Here is a 25,774-nt window from a genome sequence, read left to right as displayed (position 1 = left end):
CCCTTAAGACCTGGTGAAAAGTGAAATAGGTTTCTTACTGTTATTTTCTATTTCTTGCATCAATTCTCTTTCAGTGAAGGTCAACTGTTATACAGCTCTGTTGTCCAACAGCTGTTTTAAACTTAATTAAGCTTAAGTATAATCACAGATTTAGTTTTAGGGTTTTTTTAATTTTTTTTCCTTTTTGGTGATAAGGTCTTGCTTTGTAGTTCAGGTTAGCCCTCAACTCACTGTGTGCCCCAAGCTGGCCTCAAACTTGTGACAATCCTCTCGCCTCAGCCTCCCAAGTGCTGGGATTATAGATGTGCACTACCATGCCTGGCTACAGATGCAGGTCCTGAGCTACGCTGGCTGCACTGGGGGTCCTCACGGCCCTGCTGGTGGCTACCACAGTGGGCGGCACGCGGGGCACAGTTCCACCCTGCAACAGGCTCTGCTGGATAGCACCGTCCTGGACCCTCAGCTCTGCTCTCCTCTTTGGAGCTGCCCATTTCTGATACAATCTGCTTTCTCATTACGTTTGTATTTATAGACACTGTTCTAGATTGCTTAGCGCTGACATCTGCCATGAGCTCCATGAGGAACTGTCTGCAGCAGGGCTTGGCAAACGATGCCGCGGTGAATCCAGCCAGCTACTTGCTGTGTAAATAAAGTTTTATTGGCATGCAGCCATGCTCACTCACTTAATACGGTCTACGGTGGGTTTTGTGCTATTAGGGCAAAAACAGTCATGGCAATGTCAGTACGGCCTGCAAAGCAGAGCGATTCTGGCCCTTTACACAGGAAGTTCGCCAGTCTGTTCACAGCCCTGCTCGTCTCAGCATGGCGGGCCCCCGGACTGCAGTCACTGGCAGATGACAAGCAGCTTCCCAGCCACCGAGGATGGACGCTCACAGGGACCTGTGCCACACAGAGGCAGGTGGCAGGAAGGGTCCCTAGGACACAGGCACAGTGTGGCCCAGTGATCAGACACCCCCGTAGAACCCTAGCCAGGACAGCAATCTCCTCTAGGCCCTCCTGCTGGCTGTGTCACTTCTGCAAGCATGAGGCTCCTGCTGAATTCCTAGAAGGGGTTTTTCCTTTCACATTTGTTTTGGGTGCTATCAAGGGGAGACTGGAGAGCGGTGTCCCTCTGGAAGCCAGAAGCCAGAGGAGAATTACCTCTCCCAATCTCCCCAACACATTTTAATTAACAGAATCTGCTTAACAGCCTCATGTTGAGTTTACTTCAGTCTCTCTGTAACAAGTTCTATGCTCTCAACGGATCTTTATTTTCTGTTTGTCATCAGGGTGGTCAAGCATCAGGTGCAGGGATACTTCACTGCTTGTCCCGAGAGGCCACACCCTTCACACCCTCCACAAGGCCTGCAGGATGGCTGTGCCAAGATCACTTAGATAATCCAAATTCGGCCTTACTAGCTAGTTTTAGGGCCTTGGCTGTACTGTAACTAGTACTAGGGACAAGGACAGTGATGCCGTGGATGTGAGGAGGTGGCAGGTGACTTCTCGCAGTGTCTGGAGGAGCCGGGGACAAGAAGGCAGCTCTGCTGGCACCTGGGTCCTGGCGCTCAGGACCCAGTCACAGCCTGACTGACGGGAGGAGACTGTGGGCCAAGCAGAGAGGACGCGCCAGCACCTCACAGAGCGGGGCGGACTGCTAGCCCTCCCCGGGGGGACACGCCGCCGCAGAGGCCTTCGGAACGGGCGCAGAAGATGCCGGAGACGTGAGGGTCCAGCCGCCGGGCTCCCCTGGCCAGTGCTCACCTGGATGTCGTCCATGGGCTGCGAGCAGTCCTCGCTGTCTGCGCCATCGCGGTAGGACCCCAGCTCTGTACTCGCCACCTCTCTGCTAGCCATCATCAGGACACTCATTGGTTCCCGAGGGCGCACCTGAGGAGGTGCTGTGTCCTTTACTACACTGGTCCCCTTCGGAGTTCCAGTCACCTGCACTGTAGACACACCAATGGAAAGATCTTTGGGACTCCACTTCACTACGGGCTGGGATCCAGAGGTGTGGAAGGCTGCAGTCTCCGGCGCGGGAGGGGAGGCTCCCCGGCTGTAGTCCCTGACGCCTTCACCGGGGCTGATTGTCTCGGGGACGGACTGCTTAGCGCTGGGGCTCTGCTTCCTGATGCTCGGCTGTTCCAGACTCAGTGCAGGGGAGAGCAGCTTCTCCTGCCTCGCCTGGAAGTGCTCAGGGTTCAACTTATGCTTTTTGGGAGCTGGATAATCTTTGTGGCTCTCACTGCTGTAGTAATTAGAGGGTTCGGACCGAGGTCTTCTCAGCTCTGAAAAGCACAGCAGAAAGGACAGTCAGGTCAGGAGGCAAAAGCAGGAATCCTCAAGAATCGACACTTTATGCCTGAGAGACACAAGCGCCAGGCGGGAGCTAAGGCTTCAGCATCCCCAGGAGCACGTGTCCCACTGAGCAATCCTCCTCCCAGAGTGCGCATCTCCGCAGGAACACAGAACTCCGGCTAGGTTCTGTGAGTCTTTTTTGAGGGGAGGGGGCAGCAGGCATTTTTAAAAGAAAATCAGAAACATTAAAAAAATAACACGTGGGAATCTCTGATGGTCTCTGCTGAGAGTAGATGAAGGAAAGCAACTGAGTAAGCAGTCAGGGGCCGGGATGCACTGGCTTCCGAGGTTTACCTGAGTTGGTACTTGCGATGACAGTGACCCCTTTGGGTACTTCGGGAGAGCTCAGGGCCTCGCTGTGCCACTGCGCCATCCAGCTGTCGGTGCTTGGCTCCTCACTTGGGGGACAGTGGATCCTGGGGTTCTGTCCCAGCTGGGCCTGCTCATCTCTCTGCAGGTGCTCCAGACACTCCGCTAATTTCACGTGACCCCTTGATCGGGCGATTCCCAAAGGCAGCCTCCCCAGGGAGTCGGGGATGGAGATGGCCCGGCGGTCCCACTTGTACAGCACCACAGCAGCTTCCAAGTGCCCCAAGGCACACGCCCACATCTAAAGACCGGAAGGCAGAGAGACAGCTTGGTCAGGGAGGTCAAAACTGCCTTCTCCCTGAGCCACCACTGCCAGGGGTGAACTGGTCCTGGGGAGAAATCCCCCATGACCCTTACGAAGTCCTTGGCTGAAGGCCCTGCATCCGTAAGGGGTCACCACGGGCATGGTTAGCCCTTCATTACAGAGCTAGTCCCAGTACATTTATGTATCTTTAAGTAACGATCTAAGAGCCCTGCTACACAACATTCTGAGATTCATCTAACATACATGTAAGCTCCTAATAATAAGGCTTTCAGTGCCTTGGTAGGAAGATCTCTGAGGGCCAGAGATACAGCTCAGCAGCACAGCATCTGCCTGGCAAGAGCAAGGTCCTGAGCTCAATTTCTGGTACCGAAAAAAAAGAAAGAAAAAAGAAAAAAAAAAGGAAGATCTCTGAGAAAGGATGTGTAAACACTTCATTACAGAGTTCACAGTGTGACAAGCAAATTTACAGTGGCAAAGCCATTCACAACCCATCTTGAAGCAACACTCTCAGATCCCTCAGGGATCCAGCATCCCTAGACCACGCTGGGGAAACGGCTGCAAGCAGAGATGAGCCTGTTCCTTACCAGAGGAGTGCAGGAGAAGTGGTCCACGTTCAAAGGGTCCACCTCCAGCTCTAGGTCGATGCTATCCGCGTGCTTTGTGCTGTAACAGAAAGTACCGCAAGTCTCACCCACAACCAACCCACATTCAGAGGAAGCAGCAGCATGTTGCTATCCCTACCAAGATGAAACCAGACGGAGCATCTAACCTCACTGATGTGAAGGAGAGAGTCTGGGATTCCCAGGATAGTTTGGACTCTCCACCTGGCTAAGAGCCCAAAGGAAACAATCCAACACTTGGTTAGTATCACAGGCAGCAGTTCTGGAGCATAAATTCATAACGATCCTTTGGAAGCTGTCCTCAGAGAGAGCCCTCTGCTCACAGCTTCCACAGCTTACGGAATGGCTAACTCGGAAATGCTCCAGAAGCTGCGGGCTGCTGAGGAAAGGTGACCTGTGGTTTGCACCCCAGCCTTACCGCCACTTGATGAGGGTCTGGATCAGGGTGGCATAGCCCTGGGCAGCAGCCAGGTGCAGGAGGGTCATCCCCCGGAAAGTCTTTGAGTGGATTAAATGCTTGGACTTCGCCCAGCAGGCTCGGCTCATCATCTTCTCACACACGATGACCACGCGGCTCTCGAAGCAGCTCCCCAAGGTCCCAGGCCCAGAGGCACACTATGGTGAGAAAGCCCATGTTACCCTGCTGGGACCCCAGGCCATCACTGCAGACACAGGGGAAACAAACGCTTGAGGACTGAATGGCAGCTTAGAAGGGAAAACATGAAACCCTGAGGCCAGCCGTGAAGCAGAGCACAGAATGGACCTAGACCCACGGCTGAAGTGCTTGTCTGCCCAGGGCAGCTGGCACCAGGACAGTGATCTTCAAGCTGACCGCCTCGGGGAAAGCCTGTGTGCCAGGGGAAAAGAAATGGGTCGGGCTGGCCTCCCTGCTCAAGCAAACACTTCCAGCAGCCAACGACTGTTTCCATCCGGGGCATATGGATTTGTGACTTTCTGGGTACTTCTGCAAGAAAGTTAAGTCACTTACAGGCAGGTGTGCTTTTTTTCCTAAAGAAATGCTTAAACATATCTAATAATTATTATTCTTTACAGATATGGTGAAACATGAGAGGTCTTGCAATTTGTGCGTTCATAACAATAAAGACACCTAATAAAGAGAATTCACTAATTTAACTCCACAGCTTTCTTCTTGGCAAAGAAAGAAACACAAATACTAATTTCAATGATGTATTTGAGCCTCTCTGTTAGGAGCTTTATGTTTAACATCCTCCCAGATGTAGTTTCTATTGTAATTTGCATTTCTGGTGTTAAGTTTTTTTTTTTCTGGTAATAAATTCCATATAATTCAATTGCTACGGAGATACTGTTGCTCTTCACTGCTCTTATTTTCAAATTTGGGAAAAAAATGCCTCCAAAAATAAAGACGGATTATGGGTATAATGTCACCCTCATCAGAGCGGCGGAGCACCGCTGGGTAACTCCAGCATGCAGTAGACTGAACTGGATGAGGAAAGGCGGCAGAGCTGTTCTGTATGCACCAGAGAGACGTGTCTGAGAACGTGGAAATCCCCAGTTGGTGAACAGGGGGATTTGTTAGCAGCCGTTCTCAGCCACACACCCTACACTGATGCAAGTATTCAGGGGCAGTTACTGTGTGATCATATTATGACGGGCCAGCTGCCCAAGAACTGAGCCTTAAAATGATCTTACATCTGATTCTCTTTATGGAGCTTTCGTAGACAGCCTCTTATTTTGGCCATGATGTGCATTAAATGATGATTTTTTTCCTATAGAACTGAGTGTTATTACATGAAAAAGAAGCTTAGCTTGACAGTCATTTACTGTGTGCTAACTCTCTTCTTTTCTGTTCATATTTTTCTTTTAAGACAGGTCCTCATTATGTAGTGCAAGCTGGCCTTGAATTCACAGTGATCCTCCTGCCTCAGCCTCTCAAGTGCTGGTGTAACAGGCATGCTCTATTTATTTCTGAAGACAGAAAAATAAGCAAATTTGAGAATAAAGGAGGTGGACTTCTTAGTTTGGAACACTATGCCTTTGTTTTCACCCACGACTTTTACTGAAAATATTAACAGTTGGTGTTTGTAAGGGTCACAGAATAACAAACACTGGGGATGAGGATATAGCTGTAGCTCAGTGGCAGAGAGCATTTGCCCAGCAGGCACGAGGCTTTGGGTTCAATCCCCCAATAACCTTGGGGGGAGGGAAGGCCAGGCCTATCACTGCAGCTACTCAGGTGGCAGAAGGCAGGAGGTTCAAACAAGTTCCAGGCCAGTCTCTGCGACTTAGCGAGACCTTTTCTCAAAATAAAAATGTTTAAAAAGGGGTCAGTAATTTAGCTGAAGGGTAGAGCACTTCCCTAGCATGCCCGAAGCCCTGGGTTCCATTCCCAGTGGTGCAAAAGAAAAAGGAAAAAAAAAAAAAAAAACTAGGCAAGGGAATTTGTTCATCTTGATGAAAAAGAGGAGAGATTATCTGACCTTTTCAAATAAGCAAACTACAGAAGAAAGAAACACTACCAGACCCTTTGTCACTGGAGTCTCTTGACATACTGTTGCTGCAAAACAAAGCTCTTAACTAAAAATGCACACAGAAGTTTTAAGGCCAGTGGGCCTAAGAGTATTTGGTAATTTCCCTGGGCTGGGAATGTAACACGCCAGCCATGAGAGAGTAAATGCAGAAGATGCTCTCAGCTCCTGCCCTGCCCCCTGTGGTAATTCCATAAACGGTTTCTCAGGCTCTTTCCCTACTGACCGTCTTGGATTATTGAATTTAATTCCATTATGGCCTGTATTTATCCTTAGACAGGGATAAGATACAAAAGGCCAGGTAAAAAGGCTCCCATTTAATTCCGGGCCCCAGCCATTTCAGCTGCCCCTTGGCCTCTTTTTTAACTGGGTGCCCTCACTTCCCACCAGGTAGCTGTGGTGACCCTGGAGGTCACTGAGATTAGGGGTCAGGGAGTAAACAACTAGGAAGCCCCCAACAGCCTGAGGTTTCTTTCTGTCTCACAGATTCTAACCCTCAGAGCACTTGGACTTTATCCCCAAACCCAGGAGTGACATCAATAGCAGAGGAGGACCTGGGACCAGCTGCATTGTGGAAGAATAAAACGCTAAGCACCCAGAGAGGGCCCCAGGCACCACAACACACCTGAGCTTGGCTGCCTCCGTTCCCGCTGCCGCCGCTGCCACCTCCACTGCTCCCACCTCCGCTGGCCTGCTTGTGCTGCTGGGAGCCCGTCATCTCGGCCATCCTCCTCTCCATCTGCTCCAGCCGCTCCAGGATGGACATCCTGAACTGGTTATCTAGGGCACAGCAGGAGCAGCAGTGAGGCTGTGACCTGTGGCCTGTGCCAGCTGGCGGGACTGGCATCCAAGAGACTGTGGTGATGTCACCAGATCCCAGACCTCGGTCCCGGCCAGGCTTCCCCGGCAGGGTGAGGAGGCCACCCCCTCACACGCGACTGACCGAAGGAACACAAGATCGCTGTGCCAAGGGCCCTGCTGCATCCTGGCCACTGCTGCTTTGGGTCGGATTCCCACGGAAACCTTCAAGAGAGCCGGTGTGGGGCCCCCGCAGCAAACGGGATAAACACAGCGTAACGCACAGTAGCAGCAGAAGACGATCATTCAGGAGAGGAGGAAGACGTTTTAAAAGTTTTATCAGTCCCAAACACTGAGTTTTTACAAAAACAAACAAAACATTCACTTCTCTCCTGATGTGAGCTTTAGTTTTTGGGCTGCATTTCAGGAACCGTCTCATTACGAAAGTCTTGGTCAGGTCAGTCGCAGGCCAGTACAAAGAGCTGCTTCAGGGCCACATGAGGAGAAACAGTGGGACAAGAAAGGGTGGAAGCAAGAAAGGGTGATGCTGTACCCCGCACACACAAGTACGCACCTAGTTTGACTTGGGCTACGCGTGTACACAATAGCGGAGCTGAGACCGTGATCCAAGTCGCCAGGGCCTACACCCACTCCACAGACTTCATGACAGCTGTGCCAGGGACCCCCCCAGGACAGGAAGCAAGCGGGAAACTGCAGAAAGTGGTAGGAGGAGAATCCAGCCAGGCTGCGACAGGTCACGCTCGACCTGGAGAGTGAGACGGACCCCGCATGCCAGGCACTGGAGAGAGGTGACAGCAGATGCAGAGCCCGGGCCAGACATTCGAGGAGGGGTGCTGGAGGGTGGGCCCCAGGAAGACTCAGTGGAGCAGGGAGGAGGGCAGGGGCCTGACCAGGCACTGCGGCTAAGAGCCCAGCTCTGCTGGTGGGTGACAGCGGCGCAGCCTCTGATGCCACAGGTTCCCCAGCTCTCCCCCGCCTCCACCCACAGGGAGGGCGACCTGAGTCGCTCTGTGCACACGCGTGTCCCGGGGAAGCTGCTGGCCTCACCGTCTTCACTCAATGAACCAAGTCTTCAGAAACAAGACAGACGGCTGTGACCTGTGACGACACAGCTCTCACTGCTAACAGAACCACTATTTGCAAAGCACAGACATCTGAACGATAAAGACGAACACTCTCCCCCACTCAAAGAAACCCCAAATATTCTGCCAGCGCTCCCTGCCATCCTGGCAGAATCCCAAGGCCTGAGGGCAGCCCAGAAGGCTGCTCATGACCCCACCTCCCCCCATCACACAGCAGGGCACCCGGTGTTCACAGTCATGTGGGGGCTGGGGGGGATAGGCTCACTGAGGCCCCAGGTGCCTGGAGCTGAACTATCCCCCACCGCACCAACAGGAAGGGTGAGAGGCGTCCAGCACTCCCCCACCCCCAGCAGGGCAGCATCCTCCCTTGCCAGGGCTTCACTGGGCACAGCAGCGGAGCCACTCATTCCGGGAAACCCTCAGCATTCACCTGAGCTCCGACTGACCTGACTTTGTTAACCACAAAAGCCAGAGGAATTGTTTTTCAAGAATCCCGATATTTATTTCCAGGAACGACACCAGAAGAGAAATCCTTCCTTTTTAAAGTGAAAAATAGTATCTTTGCTCCAAATTCACATACAGAGATGAGAACAGGCAGCCTGTGTCCTGGTGGCAATCGGCAGCCGGCTGATAACCTGGAAGGAACCTCTCAGGGGATGACCTGACCCGAGACCACTAGTGGAAGGCTCGGGAGGACTGCAGGGTGGCACTGGCTGCAGGTCCCTCGGCTCTTGGCACCTGGAATCCTGCAGGGTTCAGGGCTCCATGCAAAGCTGGCCAAACACAGAGTCAGCTGCTCATCAGGGTCAGGCAGAGCTATGCCTCGCGTCTGCCTACTTCACACAGCACCAGGCCAGGCAGGCACCAGGCAGAGTACCTGATGCATCTCCTTGAGAGGGCCTGGACTAAGTCTACATTAACTGGCTGTGTCTTCTCCAGGACCCTGCTCCAGCAGCACCGAGGAGGCCAGTACACATTGCACGTGTTTGAGCGTGGTGGAAACGATTAACATCCTGCAGCAGCATGCCCTGGGGCGTGGTCAACTGGACAGCTTCCTGCCCAGCTCTCCAGAGGGCCTGCCCATCCCCTGTGTTGGTGCTCTGACCCCACAGGGCTATCCCTGGCCAGCACAGATGCAGCAGAAACAGAGCCACCCTGACATCACAGCACCAGCCCTTGGCACTGCATCTCTGGTCACCACACTGTCACCACAGTGACAGGAGGACTCGTTGTTGGCCCCTAGGTCCCAGCTTCTGCTCCCAGGTTCCCAGCTGTACTCCTGGTGGCTATGTGGTGAGCGCCTTCACAGTACTGAGCTGCTCCAGGCAGCACTCCATCGAGACGCTCAGGACCAGTTAATGGGCTCTTCCGAAATCACAGTATGCAGAGCAGCATCCCAGACCCTCAGTTCCAGGAGGCAACGGGAACACAATGAGAAGGGACCCAGGGGTGAGCATCTTGCATGGCGCGGACAAACTCCTGAGGACCGAGGACCACGGATGGGGGCCTATTCCTTCCTGCCAAGCAGGGCTGGGCCCGTTCCTCAGTTTGTGAGGCTGGCTTGGCTACTTGGGTAAAACCAGAGTCTTCACACGTCTACTACTGGCAAGACAAAAGCCACACCATAATGCCTGTATTGGTTTCCCAGCTTTACTGTGATAATTAAAACACACTCTCTTTGGCCTGATTCAGCTGATTCTCTGTTTCTCCAGGAGACCAGTTCTGAGACCCCTAAAAGATACCAAAACCAGAGGGTGCTCAAGTCCCCGGTATAAAATAGGATAGTATTTGCCCAGAACCCAGGCGGACCCTTTGGAGTAGTTCAAATCACCTCAGAATTACACATAGCACCGGACACAATGTACACACCGTGCCGGTCAGTTATAGTTAGGGAATGACACAGAGAAAAGGTCTGGGCAAGTCAGAGGGTGGTGCTCGTGGACAGCAGGGCCACCCCAGCAGCAGGGAGTCCCCTTCAGCCCCCAGCCAGCACTGCTCTCGATCTTCTCACTGGGAGTTACCGTGGGACTGATCCCAGGGGCTGAAGGGCTGACAGCCCCAACCAGAATGGGAACGTGGTCAGGTCTCACCTGGGCAGTCCAGTGAGACCCCTTAAAACCAAAGCATGGCTGAGGATGCGCTTCGTGGTAGGTCTCTCTGATTCCCCAGTGCAGGGCAGACACAGAGAAACATTCTATCGCCACTGTTAACTGAATTAAAGCCTGATATTTGGCTGCACAAATTCTCCCATAAATACACTTTTTCTGTTCCAAGATCCAACCCAGAAGACACGACATTTAGCTTTTATGTCACCTCTGGCCTGTGACATGTGTTTCTGTATTTCTTTGTCACGGCTTCAAAGGTTTCAGGTAAGTCTGTCTGATGTTTTCCAATGCTGGGACCAGGATGGACGGGTTTCAGGAAGGCCGTGCTCCAGCAGGTGTGTGAGGACACGCCGGGGCTGTGAGTCCAGAGACGGTGGCGTCTGCAGCCTTTCTCTGTGTAAAGTTACCATTTTCCTCTTTCCAGGCTTCCTCTCTTCCGTGTTTTAGAGACCAGTTACTCCGTCTGGCCCATCCTCGCAGACAGGGAAATGCAGCCCCATCTCAGGGCTGGGAAGGACCTGTGCATTCATCTGGAGGCCGCCCGCAGGAGGACCTGTCCTCCTCTCCATAGCTGACCGCTCAGCATTAACACTGAGTCATCCTGCAATTCTGTGTCATTCTGCTTACTGCTCTCAGTGTTCTGGCTGCGGCCACCGGGAACTCCATCGGCCGCTTCTCCGCTCCTGAAAGCCTCCGCCCTCTGTTTTGCAGAGAACGCCTTCCTCCAGAGTGCCTGGCCGCAGCCGCTCCAGCTCTGTCTTTGGTGTCTCCTGCCCCACTCCGAAAACTGCCCATTTCCTAATGAGCAGAGTCCGGGCCCTTTTATCAGAATGTGTTATTTGGAAACCAAGATCTGGTGCTGGCTGTGCTTCCTGTTATGGGCACCACTGCTTTTAGATATGCTCGGTGGACAGAGCCAGAAATATCTGCAGGCATCCCAACCCAAGTATCCATACACATCTGTGGTTATTTCCGTGTCTGTCTGTATATATTAAGCTTGAGTCCATACTGATGTCTCTGTCTCCAGTACAGTAGTGCGACATTTATTCTAGGCTCCAAGGGGCATTTCAAATACAGGGAAAAAAGGATAATGAAAAGAAAGTGTGTTCCCTAACCACAGTAAGCCAACGTGGGACAAATGGTAAGTAAATCTTAATGATGCATTCAGCTACAGAAAAGAAACACATAATTTCTATTCTTTGTGTTTGTTGCTGTTGTTATTTTGTGATGCTAGGGATCCTTGCACTAAGCTACATGCCTAGGCCCCTACTCCTTTTTCTAAAACACAGTCTTGCTAAGTTTCCCATGCTGAACTCAAACTTGCGATCCTCTTGCCTCAGCCTCCCACATGCTAGGATCACAGGCATGCACCACCATGCGTGGCTGTTGCTTTAATCTTGAAAGGAATGGGTGCTCACAGCTACTCTGGGCAACACTACATAGGGTTGTTCCTGACATTGTATCACATCGTTGGGTTTAAAGCACTAAATTCTTTGCCTTGGATGTGTAGAATATAAACTTGAGTGTGGCATGGAATGTCCTCTAGCACCTGTCCTGGACTATGTTATGTTTTGGGGGGCATTCTCAGAGCTCACTGTTCCCCAAACCCAGCAGGACTCGTCCATGCCTCAGGGCCTGTGCCAATGCCTCCCTTTTCTCTGTCCACAATGAACTTCTTCAGAGCGTGGCCCTCAGTGTGGCTTCAATAGTGTCATTCATAGCAGCTCCTGAGCATCTGCACTAAGCCAACCAGACACTCGCTCTATATTGTTTCTGATCTTCCAAACAGTGCAAAAGAAAGATTCTGTCACAGAGGAAAAAGCAGCTCAGAAAATGTTAATTCCCCACATCGCACTACTTGTAAGAGTGAAGACAGGGACCAGAACCCAGGAGGGACTCTGTGGTGGATTAAAAACTGGTGGTCAACAAGAGTACCAGCTGGACTGAATCAGCGTGGTGCTGAGTGTGGACGGCTCACCTGAGGACTGCTGCCAGCACAAAAAGGAGAGCTGGAGGGGAGCAGGAGAGTTGTGGGTTCTCCTAAGTGGTGTCGTCGTTTGGAGCTGTTGGTTCTCCTGGAGGAGCTCGTGCTGGCTCCCCTGATGTGAACTTGGTTGTCTGCACTGTGGGAGGAGCTCAGGAGCTTGCGGTCCCTGAGAATGGCTGTGGTACTTTCCGGGGGAGCCTTTTCCTTATTTTGAGCGTTGTTTCTTGGCTCTAGTGCAGAACCCTCAACCTACTGGCACAGCTCCTTCACCCCCACTGCACAGACTTTCCAGCTTCCCCTGCTGACCTTTGGGCCTTCCCGGAGCATATCCACAAAACGGACTTGCACGAGTCACTGTCATGGGTTCTAGGCCTCCAGCGGGACTTGTGGGGGGCACTGTCATGGGCTCTAGGTTTTCAGCTGAACTCATGCAGGACAATGCCACGGGATCCAGGCCCTCTGCTGGATTTGCTAGGTCTTAGTGTGTGAGACAAATTTCCTGCACTTCTTGTATTTCAGTCTTGAGTGACTATTACAAAGTAAAACTGTAAACTGTGTGTGCTGTACTGTCTCCTTCCCCTTGCGACCCCTGACTACAACAAACTAAAGTGTTCGGTTACCCTTCCACGTCCTGCCCTGTCTTGATGGCCCTTGGCCAACAAACGCATGGTCATTTTCTTACACGGCGACCTGACGAGAGGCCAGACTGAGGGGTCTGTGAAAGCAGAGACCTTGTCCTTATCCTGGCACCAGGAACAGACCTTGCTCATGGCAAGGAAGGTCATTTTTTAGCTTCGACACTCAGAGGCTGACTGGCTGATCAGCTCACTTGCTGATGGACCAAGGACTCCAAGCGAGCTGTGCAATCCACAGCGCAAGGCGGATCCAGGAGGCTGCTGCTCCGACCCCAACTTCCAGCACCTGCCCCGGCTGGTCACTCAGTCAAACACGACAGAGCTGACCTGATGGCGGTGAGACATCTCCCTAGGCTCGTTCACTCCGCTGGCTCCGTTTCATGTCGGCTCAGGAAAGGAAACTGAGGAGAAACAATTCGGAGCGACAGCTGACTTGGTCACTGACACAAACCAGAATCTCTCGGTGACACCCTCTTCTTCAGCCACTGCCTCACATTACGACACCAGCCCCTCACTTCCAGATGCCCACCTTTTCACTGGGATACAGATGAGCTAGTACTGCAAGTGCTTACCAAACCCTCAGCCACTCCTGGGGCCCAGCCAGGGTGCTCACGTGGCATTTTAATTGTATTCAACGATGACAACAATGACACATTTTCCAGAACATCCTCGGAGTGTGGCCCCGCGAGCCTGCAAACCGGCTAATGCACGGTAGCTACCAACAGGAGCTCTGGCATCACAATTGTGAGCTCAGCTGCCCGGGTCCTACTGCCAGAGTAGAAAAGAAAGTTCTGCTTTGGCAGTAAATGAATGGAGGAGCAATCATCAAATACCATCTGCTATTTTAAAACGCGTTATTTGTAGCTCAAGTGCACATGAGCCTCCTGTTGCTGTTTGGACAGGGAAGCAGGGACGTCTCTCACTCCATTTACAGCCCTTGGCCGCCCTGGCAGGAAGGGCTGAGGAGGCAGGAGGAGGCAGGACCTAGGGCGTTTCTGTACGGAGCTGAGCCGTAACAGCCGCTTAGGAAGTCTCCTGAATTTTTCAAGAAGCTCAGAAAGACAGGGAAAATGAAGTCACTTAACTCCTTCCCAGAATAAATGGGGCCGCTACGGTCCATTAAGCCGCTCCTCCCAGCAGCCTTTTAAGACGTCCAAGCGCAGAGGGAAGGGTAAGGGCCAGGCGCAGATAAGGCACAAGCTGTACCACTCTGATTTTCCAAAGCAACGGCTAAATTTAGCCGTAGGAAAAACTGCCATACTCCACTTTTTAAAACTCTCCAACCCTGTACACCCAAGCCCCAGAACTGGAAATCAGCGATCCAGCTTGGACTTTCTCTGCTGGGATGAGTTCTGGACCCGTTTCTTCTCCCTGAACTTTGTTTCACACTACTCACAAAATCAGTTTTAGCCATGTCCGTAACAATCATCTCCAGAGGCGGCTAAAGGACAGCACTCGGGTGCTGGAGGGCAGCTCCGCAAACCTGAGGTCGTTTCTTCCCCGAAGTCCTTTAACACTGAGGCTAGCGGGTATGAGTGCGAGCTCTCAGTCGTTCTGTCCCAGGGACATCGGCTTAGTGTAAGGCCTGAGGAGCTCAACTACCACAGCGCAGCACCGCACACGGAAGACTGCCCCCAGTTAACGCAGGAGACAATGCCACTGTCAACACGGAGACAAACCCACCTGGAACTAACTACAGGTAGCAAAACCACAGCTCAGGGCCAGGCACGCAAAGGAGAGTGGAACCCGACCCATGCTCTGGACCCGTTTTGTTTGTTGACTGACTGGTATTTTGAGGCAGTCTTGTTATGTAATCCAGGTTGAGCTCAAACTCGTGGTCCTCCTGCCTCGGCCTCCTCACTGCTGGGATGAGGGGCAGGCACCACTGGGCCCAGTCCTATCTACATAGTCTACCAAAGAGCAGGGCATTTTGAATTTGCTAACTTTAAACCAATTTAGAGGACACTGCCTAAATAGTTTTAGTACACAGGAGTTTTTTTTGGTTCTTTTTTTGGGGGGGTCTTTTTGAGACAGGGTCTCTCTATGCAGTTTAGGCTGGCCACAAGCTAGCTCACTTTGTAGCCCAGGCTGGACTGGAACTCACAACGATCCTCCTGCCTTAGCCTCCTAAGTGCTGGGATTACAGGCGTGAGCCACCATGCCCAGCTGGTGCACAATTTAAAAAATATAAGCATGAGACATCTAAAGAAGGAACAGGGAAATCAACGCAGAAGAGTGGGGAAAGCTCATGACGGCTTTGAGAGAAAAGGCACGTCAGTGAAGGAAAGCAACAACCTCGCCTGGATGTGGAAGTGTGAAATACAAAGCAATCTAAACCTTTTGCATAAAGGGAAACGGGAAGTTCACTTAAGAAGCAGGGAAAAAACCCAATGAAACTACGAAACACCAGGATCGGCCAAGAGCAGTGGGCATATCAGTTAAGCACCCGCAGTTTATTCCGTGGAGCCAGGAATGATCGAAAGTCATTTAAAATCCTTCAGGGAGGACAACACAGAGAGGGCGGACATACAGACCCACTGCACGTGCACATGAGGGCTGGCGGGCCCCAGAGAGGCACCACCAGTGGCTGGCTCACAAGGGACCCGGAAGCCAAGTGGGAAGCGAGCCTCTGTCTGAAGGAGCTCGGTCCACCCGGCACAGACAGCAAGAGGAATCTCATCATCCCTGCGAGACCGCCACTGTGTCCATCCTGACCACCGCCTATCCCTCCTGCTGCCTGGGAGATGGCCCCGCCACAGCAGGACCTCAAGGAATTCTTGGCAACTAAGTGGTTTGATTTCAGAGGACAAGGAGGATGAGGGAAAGGATACGATGCAGAATGACATACTCGTTTCCATGAGCCACAGCTAGGATGCTCTTCCCCAGCCAGGTTATTAAAAGCAGTTTCTTCCTTTCTCATCTGGCCACCTTATACTGGCTCCCTCTCAATATAACAGGGTCAGGCGTTTGAAAACAAACCAAGCCCCCACCCAGACGGATGCAGATTGACTCTGCCGCTGGCTGGCTGTCAGGACAGTACTCCCCACGGTTAGGGTGGGGGCCGTGGGGGCAGAGGGAGCATGCCCACTAGAAGAAAAGACGTATTGTGCCACAGTACCCAGGGAGGAGCCATCAGATAGTCCCGGGTGCATCTAGCTAGGACTTCTATTTATACAAGATGTGCTTTGCCCTGAGTTCTGGATTCTTCCATACAATACAGAGCTGCTGTGGCTGGCAGGGTTTGGCTGAGTGTGGGCTCACGTCCCGCACACTATCCCGGGCAGCTTACTAACCTGCAGAGTGTTCAAATCCAAGGTGTTTCAAATCTCTGGGCTTTTTTTTTTTTTTTTTGTAACAAGGATCAAACTCACAACCTCATGCTTGCCAGGCAAGCGCTGTACTGCTGAGCTAAATCTCCAGCCCAGAAATGTACATATTTTAAGAGAAAGTTGTTTCCTAAAATGCAGGACACATTAGCTAAGTCCTAACAGATGCAATGATTTTAAAAAATTATTTTATGATTCATTACAGGACTTTCTGATAGAGAATAAACTTTTTTTTTAAAGTCTACATGCTCAACATTTCACGGAGCTGATCATCTCACCGAACATTTCATACTGCGTTTCTCCGAGAGAACCAAGAGGCAGCGTCCAGACCCGGGGACACCGTTAGGTCCTCTGGCTCATCCAGACGGCACGACACGCCCAGGTCCCCACCTGTGTCTTCCCGATCATTGCTGCCACGCTGGGACTCTGGAAGGAGGAGCCTGCTCATGTACCCCCGTCCCACTGGCACCAGAAACTCATCCGTGTCCCACATTGCAAATTCCACATCGGTGAGGCCTGAGTAACTGAGGCCGACCTCTTTAGATCAGGGAAGCAGACAAAAACCTTAAGTGTTTCCCGCAAAAGTGAGACACACCTGGCCTGCTGCCGCAGGGTCTGTCCTAGGCTCCAAAGTGGGTGTCTAGAATCACCCCACTCAGAGTACAGTCTAAAGGGTTGGCAGCAGGACAAAAAGTTAAGAGCAGGTTCAAAGGACCAGCCTCGCCGTCCCACTAAGGTACCCGCTGCAAATTCCAACGCGTCACCTCCTCTCTTCTGCTCGCTTGGGATTTTCCTTCCCTGTCCCGACCCGTTCCCCAGAACTCTTTATTTCCCTCCCGGCCCTTGTTTAACTGGCCCCTGGCTATGTCTGTTTGAGGTAGCTGATACAATACAAGTGACTAATGACAGATCAGATTAGGAAAAATTAAGATTCAGAAATCAAAAGCTCAGGGAAACGACCAAACAGAAAACATAAAGTGCTCCAAAACGGTTAAAGATGAGTCCCCGGGATTCCTGAACTCAGCAACAAAACAAAAAGGGAGCCGAGAGCTCCCCCAGCACTAAGATCTGAAAGGAACTTCTCCCATAGGTCCTCGCAAGAAGGCTGCTGTGATTTAATGGGTGACACAGGCACTGCGGAGTTTCAGGTGACTGTTTATTACCGTTCAGAATTAACACCAAAGCACCGCGCCACCCAAGCAATTCAACAAAGGGCCAGCGTGGTCCAACACCACAGCCCTCGGGATGGGATCTGAGTCCGAGGGCAATTCGGCTATCCCTGCCTATTAACTACTGCTCACTGAGGAGTGTTTTATGATTCTTATTTCTAACCCTAAATGCGAGTGAGCTGAATTTATAATTTCTTCAAGGCAAAGCTCTCCCACATTTAGTTGGCTGTCAGTTATCATTCAGTCACTCTCAGATGATTTTTCTTCAGCAGATGAGAGGCCCCAGGCTTTCAAAGTTTCTTTCCCTGCAATGAAGCAACAGGCTGTTTACTTCTGTGTTTGGTAACAAATGTATCTGGAGTTTAGCAGTGTCCTACCTAGGTAATTCCCTTCCCACAACCCCTGGGGGAAAGAGAGCTGGTGCCGATGTTTTAAAACTTAATTCAACAATAAACACAGCAAGCAAAAGATTGGCCAGCTCTGTCTGCAACTTGGCCTCTTCTGTGGGAACCACTGGGGTGACTGCCGGGGCCCACTGAGAGATAATGTCTGTAGCACGGAAAAGCTGAAGATACATGTGACTTCTCCTGGGGACAAGAATCCTCAGGCCGGGTAGGCAATGGTAAAGGCTGTGACTCCAGCTGGACGTGGCGGCTCACAGCCACAGTCCCAGCACTCTGGAAGGATGAGGCGGAGAAGTCCGGTCTGACCAATTCAACGTAATCCTCTATCAAATTAAAAAATAAAAAGGGCTGTGGATGCAGCCCGGTGCTGGGGCCTGGGTTCCGCCTGCAGTGCTGGGCACGGGGAGCCGTGAAACACACACACAACCCCACGCTCAGAGCGCTTCCTACATGGCATTCTCCAGGACACTCTCCATGACACTGACCTGCAGCCAGCAACAACGAAAGGTCACCTCCAAGATGTTTTGGAAACACAGTACTAGGTTACACAGGAGTAATACGCTACATTTCGTCCCTGTGTGACACTTTTCCGAACCTTAACACACTAACAGAGCAAACTGCAGGCAGAGAGCTACCAGTGACAGCAGGGCCTCCGCTCGTATAGGGAGACCTCGCTGGACAGCCCTGCTGGACAGAGACACCCGACTTGGGCAGTCCTGGTACACACACCCTCACCTTTGCTCACCAGGCTACACTGCCGTCACAGACCCCAAACGCCATGTGTGTGTCACCCAGGGCTATGTGTGAATAGGGTCTGTCCTCTCTGAAACCTGGATTGAAATCTAATCCCTGCCATGCGATGTGAAGAGGCACGTGCCCGTCCCTGCAGCGGATGGCTTGCTGCTCTGCAGAGAGGGCCCTGCCAAGCAAGGTGGCCACCTCTAGACACAGCCCCTCAGTCTTGGACCAAACCCTGAGCCTAACTAAACCTCTCTTCTTGGTAATGGAGCCGATCTGCGGTATCGGCTCATCGCCAACAGAAAAGGGACACCCAGGCACCTGCAGGAATCTGTGGGACCCCGCACCTCTTCCCTACCTCCCCAGGTTCCACCCCCAGGAGGCCCTGATCCCCCCGTGGTGAGTGGGTTCCAGCTCTGACAGCCGCTGGCAGCTGCGAGCACAACTCCAACTGCCTCCGCCTTCCCTTCACGGTTCTAAGTCGCAGACACCGGAGACAGACTTCCTTCATGCCGCTTTCCTTGTTCCTCTTAAGAATAAAATCAAGATGGTAATTATTATAGCTTATAAGAAGAACAATGTTAAGACTATGTGATGCAAAATATTCTCTGACTTTATTCTAACAGGCTGTACTAATAGGCTTTGTGTTTTCAGAGAACCACTTGGAATTCTCTATGAATTCAGAAACTTCAAGCTGGGCACAGCAGTGCACATCTGTGATCCTAGCACTCAGGAGGCTGAGGCAGGAGGATTGCTGTGAGTTCGAGGCCAGCATGGGCTACATAGCAAGATCTGCCTCAAAAAAAAAAAAAAAAGAAAAAAACAAGAAAAACCTCTTTATTTCCACTTACTGACATTATTCTTTTTTTAAATTACCCAGTGTTTGATATTATTTTGTTCAAGCAACATCATTTAAAATATTTACATGAATCTATTTCACTTGTTTTGGAACATTTAAGTACATGTTACATATTGACGTACCATGTGGATTATGCAGTTCAATGTTTTACAGTATATATGTGACATCTCACAAAATTATTTTTCTTCCCCCAAATGCACCTGTTATGGGCTCAGAAAAGTCTTCGTTCCCAGGCTATCCTGAGAACCTACATACCATTTGTTGCACTGTTTACCTGGAAAATATTCAATTGATTTACATGCTTTTAGAATCATCGGTTTTAGGCTGGGTAGTTCCTGTATTTTATATTAGGTGAAACACCTTTTATGCACACCCACCAACGCCAGGGCACTAAGTGGACTGAATGGTTTCTTTCAGTAGAAAGGACAAAAAGATTTTTATTAAATAAGCTTTGCCAATTAGTCTCATCACAGTGTATAATACTAAGGAACTGAGTCATATTTTTCTGACAATGGTTCTAGTACTTGTTAGCAACTATTTAAAGATTCAGTGAGGAGACTGGTCCTGGCATCACTTTATTTAAATGAGCTTTGGTGTCTTCTCAATTAAAGTGGGACAAAGATAAAAAGCACGGAATAAAGCCTCATTATGAGTTTCCAGGGTTTCAGATGCACGGTGCCTTCTGTAGGTGTAAATGTGCGGGCCAGGAAGTATTCATGCCTGGCACTGCTCCCTGTCTGAACACGGCTCCCAGTTTCCTTTCAGAGTGTAACAGACTGACCAGTGGGACTCCCTGCCCCCCATTCATTCGCTGAAACCCAACCCCCAGGTGAGGACAGGAGCAGGCAGACCTCGGGGAGATAATCAGGTCAGGAGGGTGGAGCCCCTGTGGGTAAGGCTGGTGTCCTCTGAAAGATCCCAGAGGACAGCCTTGTCCTCTCCTGCAGGTGAACAGACCAGAAGTAGGCAGCATGTCACCCAGGAGACCCTGACCATGCAGGCAGCCTGACCCTGAGCGTCCAGCCTCTGGAAGAGGAGAAATAACCTACTGTCATTTGTCACCACCTGTCACAGCTGCTTCTCATAGCAGAGCTAAGATGGAGCTACCGCTGCCCAACGCTCTGTTTGGGTGGTGGTGACCCCAACTCCTGACTCCAGGGGTGACCTCCAGGCCTTGCTGATGCCAGTGCTGTGTTCCTGCCTCCGCTGACATTAAGTGGCGGGACGTGTGACCCTAGTTGGGCCAGCAAAAGGCAGAACATTTCCTGCAGCTCCTGGGCAAGAGGAGCTCTCCTCCCGGAGACACCCGCTAGCCCGGCAAGTCCCGAGGTGTGAGTGGGCCGCCCTGCTGCCCTGTCAGGGCCACCTGCCAACACCGAGCAGAGGAGAGCCAGAGGGGAGAGAGACTCCCAAAGCCATCACCCGAGCAGCCGGAACCAGCAGGACCTGAAGGAAACGTGAGACTCAATGAATTCACTTTGCAGGTCAGTTTGGGTTGCAGCTTGGTGACACTTGCCATGGAGAGGCAGCCATTCAGTGACTGTTCAATATGAAACATGCATGGATCCTTTCGCTAAAGCTCTGCGGCTACTCACAAGTAAAAAGTTACTCCCTGTCATTAAACACACGCTGCATGAGTACACAAGCGTGAGAACTGCTCTATAAAGTGTGAGATACATTATGGCAGAAACAAGCTGTCACCCTCATCTTGAACCTGTTTCAATGTTGATTATCTAAGAAATGAGAACGCTAGACAAGGTACAGGAGGCTGCAGCCTAGCAGGGGACCATCTGTCGCTGAGTTACACACTCGGGGAAGTTGTCTTAACTCTCCTGGGCCCTAGGTTACTGCCAAATGCAGCGCCCTAGCGAGACGCATCCCGGAGGAGAATCACTGCAAAATGCTAGACTTGAAACAGCCTTTCGGAACCGCCAGCTGTCCAGTCCAGTGGCTTTCAATGCTTTCTCACTGTGGTCCACAGCAAGAATCAAAACTCAGGAGATACAGAGATAGACGGACGGACAGACACACACACGCACAGAAACAAAAGCTTCCAAACCAATATTTACCATGGATTTAAAAATATGATGTGTGGCTGGGAATTTAGCTCAGTGGCATAAGCACCTGCGCAAAAAGTGCAAGGTTGTGAGTTCAATCCCCCATACCACATCCACACACACACACACACACACACACACACACATCATGATGTTGTTGCCACTAAACTGAGTTTCTGAACTATGGAAATGGGTCCAGGATGAAACCAGAGATCTCTCAGGTTTCTCATTCAGTTAGCAGTGAAGCTGGAACACACACTCAGTATCCATCCTACCGTAGCATATGAAAAAACCCAGCTGTTAACCGGTCACACTCCTCAGCAGGCAGCTGCTGGCCCATTTGAAGTAGCCGGGAATACGCACCAACTCTTGGTCCACCACCCAGACAGCGCTACACCGCTGGCCCAGGACACCCTCATTCTCCCCCCCTGAGCGCCCAGCTGGGAGACAGCGAAAGGCTTCCATAAGGAGGTACCGCGTAAGAGCAGCTCAGAGAGTAAGGAGGGACACGGGACACAGGGCAAAGCAACAGGGTTGGGCGGCTGAGAGACTCGGAGGCAGATGAAGTCAGGTGGGGCGGGACGGAACCCACCTGGTTAATCTTAGCAGGTGACAACGTTTAGTTTAATGCGGAGGTTTGCGTGCTTAGCATCGCTTTCCACTCCACGAAGACATCATGTTACGTTTATGACTGACACTATAAACCCTCTCAATGTTGACCCTGGTTAAACTCCTGCTGCTGTATGTTACCATCTTCAAATTAATTTTTAGTTATTAGCTATAATTTGTTTAACAATTGCTAGTAAATGGTGCTTTAAAATGGGCTGACCGATTTCTCCACATCGTTGTCTAAGACAATGGTCAACTTTCAGTGCTTAAAAGACGATTTAACGTTAAACAATAGGTATCGTGGTATTTTCAAAACTGAAGTTTCCATACATAAAAATAATTTGAAGTGAAACATCAAAAAAGGTCGTACTGCTGTCGTCCCCATGATCACTTTATTAAAGCCGTTACGTACACGGCATCCTACCATGGCTTTAAAGGGTCACCTGTTCACCACTGAGGCAGCGAGGAGGAACTCTCTCCTAAGGGCAAAGGCATCTTGTGGTCCACCCGCTGCGTGCTAACCCACATGCAGGCACACCAGAGAACAGATCTCCCAGATCGCCAGAACTGGAGCGATGGTATCCTCACCACAGGAGGTGAAAATACTGATTTATGTCACCTAAGAGACTAATGAGCACTTCCCAAATCCTCAGTGTGATCTGCAATCCCATCCTCGCGTGATGGACAGCTGTCAGACCATACACAGAGAGGAAAAATAATACTCCGTGGGAGGGGCAGCAAAGACAAACCTAACCGCAGGTCGCTTGTTGTAGAGCCGCTAGCTGCACAGGAAGCCGTTCCCGGCCTTTGCCCAGAGTGTGCTGCTTACTAACCTCCGTAGCATCTCCAGAGCCCTTCCCGGGTCCCCCTTCATCTTCCTTCTCCCTAATCCTCCTTCATCTCACTAGTTTTATCTTGCTTCACTGCATTAAAAACTTCCCTTAAATCGCTTGTTAAAAAAAAAAAAATAGTGGTGCACACAAATAAATGATACGGCATGAGGCTGCCAGAAGCTTTTTGGCAAAGGAACACATAGCTGAGATAACCTCCCAAACATTAGGCTCACGCTGTGTGACAGGATGCACGGCTGCTGTTTAATAATGAAGCCCTGGCGCCACTCAGAGCCTCCCTCTTTTGAAAGGCCTGATGGAATACAAGTATTAAACCACTTTAATGTGAGAAGACACAGCAGACACACAGGGAATATCAGGCAGAATGTAGGCAAGGATAAAGGACTTCTGGAAAACCACCAAGTTTAACGAAATGATCCTTAGTGATCTCAGCAACACTGAAGTTGTACGTCACACAAACGGTCTAAGGACTCTGCCGTAAACCTGTAAAAAAGGCGGCCCACAAGCACAGTCCTGGAAGCTCAGAAATTCACAAGAGCAAGGACCAAAAGAGCACCAATCTGACGGCTTCCTAAGGAAACGCTCCACTCCCCGAATTTTTACTTCCTGCACAGCCAGAAGACGTGCTCTTGAGAGGAGCCCTTGGATCCTAGCTGTCAGAAGCACTTTGTTCCTTTCACTTGGGAAACGTTCAAGGTCAACCAATCCTCTTACTTCTCTATCTTCTCATGTAAAGTAAACAATTCTGTGTTCCACCTGTTACCCATGGACTACAGAACCTCAGTGCAACCTGAACAGATTGCAGCAGGGCCAGCTACTCCAGGAGCAGGGCCCCGCGCTGTGCCAAAGAGGAGACTGTCTCTGTCTTTCCACTGCGATTATCCAGAATGCAAGTGATCCGGAGGAGCTAACCACGTTCCTCAGGGTTCGTATCAGTTCTCTCCTTTTTTTCACTACGAAGCTAAGTTTATCTGGGTAAAGCTTGTCTTACTAATGCTATTTTCTAGAACATTAAACATAGCTACTCCCTAAATCCAACAGAAAGAAAAACACAAGCTTATTTGTTGTTGATTAACTTGTCTTCAAACAGTAACTATTTCCTATAAACACACACCAGGAAAAGCGCCGTGTTGCCAGCCACTTAGTCCTTCTCTACCCAGCTTCTCAAACAAGGGGCAACTCTGGGCTCGGTAGGCTCTGCAGGAAAACTCTGAACAAAGCCCTTCAGGCAGTAAGAAAAGAGTCCTTCAAGCACAGACCTTTCCCCAATACAAAACAAAACTTGTCGGAAGCACAGTTTCAAAACAAAAAACAAACAAAGTCAGGGTTTGGCCGGACCAGCAGAACACACCGCATTCAACCAAGCACAAAGGGCGCCTGTGGTCAGGTTGGCCAGTTAAGAATCCTACTGGGTCACTGAGGACCAACTGGAAAATGTACTTTACGACTGTTCCCACATCCTGAGGAAACTGATTAAGATAATATGCAAGGATGTGTTCCCTTCAAAAATCTGCTCTGATGACTAACTCTTGGAAAATTGGTTTTGATGTCTGCAGCAATCTACAGACACCAAGAGTCTCGAACATCCAAACATCATCACTGTCGCCTCCAATGCCACGCAAATCAGGGCAGGTCCTAAAGTGCGCGTGGATTCCGGGAGGACAGACGCCCTCTGTGGTCACTGTACTGCAGGTAAGCAAACCGCGCTTACTCTCAGAAGTTCTCCCAAGCCTTTGGTCTCAACTCTCCTAACACATTCTGTGCACACAACAAACCGTCCCTTGGCTTCACTGGGCCGCTCCAAACGGCGGTCCCCGGGGCGACAGCGTCTGGGCCCCTGAGTCTGCATAGGAGCCCGAGGCCCGGCACCCAGCTGCGCCCACAACGTTCCTTAAGCCCGCGACGGGCACTGGAGACTCCAGCGCTCATCCTGGACCGCGCGCGCCCCCGAGTCCCCCGACGCCGCCCGGCCCCGCCCGCGCGGCCCCGATACGCGCGCCCCCTGCTCGCGCGCCAGCACATAAACACAAGTGCTCGCTCACGCCACTCAAGAAACACACCCAGCGCCGGCCCCCACGCTCACGCGCGCACATCAACACACCTCCTCCCCGCGCATTCAACGAACATACTCCCTCCCGCATACCACACGTCCTCGGTGACTCTAGAAACACATCCCGGGGCCCATGCATTCCCCACTCATTCCCAAAACACGCGCAATCTCCAACGGCACTTGCTCACTCCTGTACACCCCTCGCTCCAGAAACACGCCCCCAGCGGCCGATCCCCGCACACTCACGCAGCAAACACTCCCTGTTCCACTCGCGCCGGAAACGCAGTCCTCCCACGCGCACCGTAAACACTGCCGTGCGCCTCGCTCTCCACGCGCGCCCCCGCCGCGGCCTCGCGAGGCGCATAAACACGCGCGTCCCCGCCACGCGAGCACGAGTGCCACCCCACGCCCCCGTCGGCCCCGCCCCCGCGCGCCCCCGCCGGCCGCCGCCCTCGCCCCGCGACCCCACGCACTCACTGGGACTCGGGCGCACGGCTGCCGCTGGGTCCAGCTCGCGCAGCGCCGCCGCTCTCCCGCTCCTCTGCCCTGCCCGGCCCCGCCCGGCCCCGCGCCTGCTGAACTCCACACGCCGCAGCTGGAACGACTCGCAGGGCTCCGGGTACCGCGGTCTCCCCGCCACAGCCGGAGTGCGCCGTCCCGGCCAATGGCGTGGCGCGGCGGTGAGCTCAGCGGCGCAGGTCCTGCCCCTTAGGCCCCGCGGGCCAATGGAAGGGCGCGACGTCACTGGAGCCGGGCAGAAGCAGGTGTGGGGCGCGGAGCCGCTCGGCGCGCGGACTGCGCCGGAACTGCGCCCGAGCCGCGCGCGCAGCGCTGGACGGCCCGGAGAGGCTCTGGGGGTCGGGGTCTTCACGGCGCTGCTGCCCAGGCCCGCGCCGCTCCCTCGCCCGCCCGCCCAGATTGAGGGAGGACCCGGGGGCGGCCGCGGCCCACTCGAAGGCAAGAG

General features: G+C 51.9%; 1 protein-coding gene across 16 annotated transcripts in view; it reads right to left on the bottom strand.

Annotated features, from left to right (window-relative positions):
• The window catches only part of Camta1 (calmodulin binding transcription activator 1), a 734,954-nt gene that overhangs the window by 23,947 nt on the left and 685,233 nt on the right, over positions 1 to 25,774 (bottom strand). For 14 of the 16 annotated variants that reach the window (XM_063235416.1, XM_063235417.1, XM_063235418.1 and 11 more), the window contains 5 exons: positions 6,745 to 6,899; positions 4,031 to 4,227; positions 3,577 to 3,655; positions 2,653 to 2,968; positions 1,765 to 2,288 (listed from right to left, as the gene is read on the bottom strand). In XM_063235416.1, the coding sequence (XP_063091486.1) occupies positions 1,765 to 2,288; positions 2,653 to 2,968; positions 3,577 to 3,655; positions 4,031 to 4,227; positions 6,745 to 6,899 (1,271 nt within the window). Of the gene's footprint in view, positions 1 to 1,764; positions 2,289 to 2,652; positions 2,969 to 3,576; positions 3,656 to 4,030; positions 4,228 to 6,744; positions 6,900 to 25,056; positions 25,175 to 25,287; positions 25,690 to 25,774 lie in introns of those variants that run through there. The other 2 variants (XM_063235429.1, XM_023565760.2) reach the window with 2 other exon arrangements.

Source organism: Cavia porcellus, unplaced genomic scaffold (genome assembly GCF_034190915.1).
Source record: "Cavia porcellus strain 051 isolate PalLab524CR breed Dunkin Hartley unplaced genomic scaffold, mCavPor4.1 scaffold_25, whole genome shotgun sequence".
Taxonomy (NCBI): domain Eukaryota; kingdom Metazoa; phylum Chordata; class Mammalia; order Rodentia; family Caviidae; genus Cavia; species Cavia porcellus.
This window is presented reverse-complemented; position numbering and strand designations above follow the sequence as displayed.